Source organism: Moschus berezovskii, chromosome 12 (genome assembly GCF_049115385.1).
Source record: "Moschus berezovskii isolate FMDL1 chromosome 12, NW_MosBer_1.0, whole genome shotgun sequence".
Classification (NCBI taxonomy): Eukaryota; Metazoa; Chordata; class Mammalia; order Artiodactyla; family Moschidae; genus Moschus; species Moschus berezovskii.
Window position 1 is genome coordinate 70,454,217 of NC_142471.1, and position 4,347 is coordinate 70,458,563.

The window sequence follows — 4,347 nt, forward strand, 5'->3', positions numbered from 1 at the left end:
CTTTGGGTCCTCTGGAGTCTGAGAAAAGGCCTTTGCTGTGGGGAGCGCTGAGACGAGACTGACGGGAGCCAGGAGAATAGGAGGGGCATTCTCAGGCGTCCTTTAGAAACACAAAAACCAGGAAGCAGGAAAGGAAGGCGGTATAAAAAAAGAAGAGCAAGGAGAAGCCGCGAAAAAAGGCCCACCCCTAGCGGTAACCGTTAGTTGCTTTAAAGCTGTTCCCAGCAAGCGGCCGCGCGCGCAGTCCCGCAACTCCCGGGCGCTGGGCGGGGCAGAGCCGCGCGTATCGGTCAACTCGGCCAATCACGCGTCTCGGCCCCTCCGTTTCGTCCCGCCCCCTTGCGGAGTCTCGGGGCCGCGCGCGCGCAGTCCCGCCTCTCCGTACGCTGGGCGAAGAGGGGCTGTGTGTCAATCAATCTGGCCAATCGCGCGTCTCTTCCTCCTCGCGCGCGGCCTGGCCTCGGAGACGCCGCTGCCGCTAGCGCGCTCTCTGTGCTGTCTGGGGATGGCGGAGGGAGGTACCGTGCAGGGTGTGGAGTGGGTGTCTGGCAGCCGAACTTCTTCGGGGATCGGATGGGGAGTTGAATAATGCTCCCTTTCCGCGGTCAAGGCACCTCTCAGCTCCACCTCAGGTTTTGGGTGTCTCGAGGGTTCGTGCGGGCCTTCTGTAGTGGCGGAAGGGGAGAGAGGACTCCTCTCTGGTATTTTACCCTGAGAAACTTCAGTCTCTCCTTTTCAGGGTCTCTTCGCTGTTTAACTGAAAACGATGCAGACAGGAGTAAACTTACCTGTGCTTGTGCCCCTTATTCCTCACCCACGGGCGCCGTTAGTTTTAGGCACACAGCTTCTAGGATTTAGGGTAATGTAACAGGTCTGATTATGTTTATTTAAGTGGGATAACAGTGGAAAATAGGAGAATGTGATCCATAATCAAGAGGAAGAGTAATCAATAGATAAAGGCATAAGATGAACTCAAGTTAAAAACTAACCGACAAGCACTTTAAAGAAGTTATATATATATTTTTTAATTTTAAAGAAAATATTGGGCTTCCCTTGTGGCTCAACTGGTCAAGAATCCGCCTGCAATGCGGGAGACCTGGGTTCGATCCCTGGGTTTTGAAGATCCCCTGGAGAAGGGACCGGCTACCCGCTCCAGTATTCTGGCCTGGAGAATGCCATGGACTGTATAGTCCATGGGGTCGCAAAGAGTTGGACACGACTGAGCGACTTTCACTTAAAGCACTAAAAGATTTTCCTTCATTGTGAAAGTGGCTTAATGAAATTAAAGAATTCCTGACTATTATTCTCCTCCCTTCCCCATATGGCAGGTTTTGAGACTTTTATCATTATTTTATCAGTCAGTAAAAACAAATGGAAAGTTCTTTATATGAGATGCTGGCTGGGTAACTTGTCATGAAAAAACTAGTAGTCACCATAATGACCAACAATCTAATTTAGGGAAGTAAACAGAAAATTGCACACAAAAAAGCAAGAATGAATCACAGCTAAGTTTAAGAAGGAAGTTGACTGGCTTGTTCTATACGATAAAAATAATTTGTTTAAAATTGAATATATAGAGATGTGGGCGAATTTGATTTGTTTTGTGATTATTTTTTGTTTTTTAGAAGTAAAGCAAGATTTCAAGATGGAAAGTCCATCAAACTCGGCTGTGATGTTACCTAGCACTCCACAAGCTGGTGCCAATCCACCATCTCCCCATTCAAGTAGTTCAAGAAAACAAGTATGAAAATCTTAGTTCTTTCACTGGATGTTTATTCCTAAGTATTGCAGTAATGGTGGTTTTACGTCTACTGAACACTGTTAATTAACAGTGTGTAGGTTAATAAATAAAATTTTTAATAACAAATTATTTTAGGTGTTTCCTTTTAGAAAATGTATTGGACCTTCCCCTTTGATTTTCATCCTGACTCAGTTATTTTCATTTATTTTCTGTTCAGGTTATTACAGCATTCCAAACAAAAAGTTTGATGTCATGGAGGTGTTTGGTGGAAAGATCTTTTTCCTTAATTTGTAACTAAGCGCCTAAACATATCATGCTTGGACTAATTGCTGAACAAATGTTTGTGATTACTGAGATAAGTGTCTCAATGATATTTGAGAAGGGTGCTGGCTTAAAAAGAGAATAAAACTTAGTGGAACATAGAAATTGAAAGATATTTTGTGATGGTTACTTTAGATATATGGAGACAGAAAGCCATCTAGTGGTGTCCGCCACAGAAATGTAGTCTTGATTCCTAGTAGATTTATTTATATCAAGAATGTTTTTCTTGATTAACATTATTAACGTTTGATGCTTTTTTCAGCCTATGAGTGCAACCCTTAGAGAACGATTAAGGAAAACCAGATCTTCATTTAATTCCTGTTCCAGTGTGGTAAAACGACTTAAAGTAGAGAGTCAGGAAAATGATCAGACTATTTCAGAGAAATCAGCACCTTCAACAGAAGAAAGCTGTTTGGAATTTCACGAAAATTTTAAACACATAGATAGTGAATTTGAAGAAAGTACTTATTTGAAAGATACCTTCAAGAATGTCAATGTTTGCGAATCTAACTCACTTGATACTGAGTCATGCAGTGATCTCCAAAATGACTTTATGAATGAGAATCTTGCCAAACATGAACTAAACAAAGAAAAAGCAAAATTGATGAAGCAGATTAAAGAGAAAGAAGACCTTCTTCGGAGGCTGAAGCTAGTCAAAATGTATAGATCAAAGGTGAGAAGAATTTCAGAACCATTGCCTAATGATGTTTTTTGTTTTTAGATAAATGGTAGGAAAGTATTTCAAAAAGAAAATAGAAGTTTATTTTACAATACTGAGAAATAAGCCAATTACCAAGAGACCTGGCTTCCAACAACTTTTAACTCAAGTATAAGTCATAGATTTAGAGAAGAGGCCTCTAAACACCAGGTATACATTTTTGAAAGCCCCAGCCCACATTTAATATGCAGTTGGAGCTTTTCTTTCTAGTTTCCATCCCACAGCAGTATTAGAAGTTTCAAATGTTAGCTGCAAATTGCAGTGAGAACAGAATAGTGATAGTGAAAATTTGGCTAAAAATGGGCCACAGGGTACAATCAAAAGTATTTTTAGTAATGATTTTGTGTTATTAAATTATTACCAACAAATTATTGTAAGAAAACAACAAAAATATAATAAATTTTAGATTTCGACCCAGGTAGGTTGAAGTGAATAAAATTTGGGCATTTGGAAGATGACCCTTATTTATCTGGATTATTCATGTATATTGTAATTGCTCTTTTCCAGTGTGTAATCAATGATGGAATGCTATATTTTATTTGCTCTTTTGAATTTTTAGGATTTATCTAAATACAACTACTTGAGTTTAATGAGATTATGACACTGAAAAATATTAATTTGAATATAATTTTTAAAGTATAGCTATAGTAGAAAAAATAGATATTTTTTAACCTATATTGTTGCTTCTTTACATAGTTTTGCTTTATTTCTTTCTCTGAGGGTAAGGTTTTTACTTAAAACCATTTTTCTTTTTTCCTGGGTAGATGTCCCATTCATGTCCAAATGTGTTACCCTTTAAACCTACTATTCATTGATTGATTTAACAACTTTCATTAAGTAAGTTAAAATAGGATGACATACATTCGTGCCTTTTTTTTTTTTTTCTGTTTCAGAATGACCTGTCTCAGTTACAGTTGTTAATAGAGAAGTGGAGAACCTGTAGCCAGCAGTTGCTTTATGAGTTGCAGTCAGCTATGTCTGAGGAGAACAAGAAACTAAGCCTTACTCAGCTGATAGACCATTATGGGTTAGATGATAAATTGCTACACTATAATAGAAATGAAGAAGAATTTATAGGTGTTTAATTCATAATTTTTTTCTCCAGAATATCTTTGTGAATGACAACTTAATTAAAAGATACTTATACATTTTAAAGGGAAGATATTAACCATTAGGGCTTAGAGAAAGGTATCCTGGTGAACCTGGATCAATTTAGGGCCTCTGTTATATAAATATAAACAAGGTTCAAAAATGAAAATTTAGTGTTTTGAATACATTTCCCAAAGAAAACTTGCCAGTTAAAGAAAGGTGAAAAAAGACCATGTAATTTGGAGAATTGTGGAAGTGAGTTTTAATACATTGTTTTATTTATTGTGGTAAAACGTTTTATTTTAAATGTTCACTAGGCCATCTAGTGAATGTCTAAATGTAAACTTGTCTAAAAATACTTGCCTCCCCTAAGTTTATGCCTCTGCCTTGTTTTTACCCATTTACCACATGTTTATCTGGATGGTATAGCAGGTATTTAAACTCATGTTCAAAATTATATTGTTTCTGTCTCTTCAAA

General features: G+C 38.2%; 1 protein-coding gene across 8 annotated transcripts; it reads left to right on the forward strand.

The window, feature by feature from the left end:
* Window positions 1–392: 392 nt before the first annotated feature.
* Window positions 393–4,347, forward strand: SFR1 (SWI5 dependent homologous recombination repair protein 1). 8 transcript variants are annotated; one of them, XM_055424715.2, is made up of 4 exons: window positions 393–518; window positions 1,626–1,741; window positions 2,325–2,735; window positions 3,674–4,347. In XM_055424715.2, the coding sequence occupies exons 1-4, from the start codon at window positions 506–508 to the stop codon at window positions 3,863–3,865; spliced, it is 732 nt and encodes a 243-aa protein (XP_055280690.2). In that variant the 5' UTR covers window positions 393–505; the 3' UTR covers window positions 3,866–4,347. The 8 variants fall into 8 exon arrangements, with proteins under 8 accessions (XP_055280690.2, XP_088698435.1, XP_055280692.2 ...); XM_088842309.1 differs by having other exon boundaries at window positions 435–512; window positions 1,624–1,741; XM_055424717.2 differs by having other exon boundaries at window positions 512–650.

Excerpts from the sequence above, each read along its gene's own strand:
- SFR1 (XM_055424715.2), top strand. Across the intron at positions 1,742-2,324 it reads CAAGTAGTTCAAGAAAACAA|CCTATGAGTGCAACCCTTAG; the intron begins GTATGAAAATCT and ends TGCTTTTTTCAG. Across the intron at positions 2,736-3,673 it reads TCAAAATGTATAGATCAAAG|AATGACCTGTCTCAGTTACA; the intron begins GTGAGAAGAATT and ends TTTCTGTTTCAG.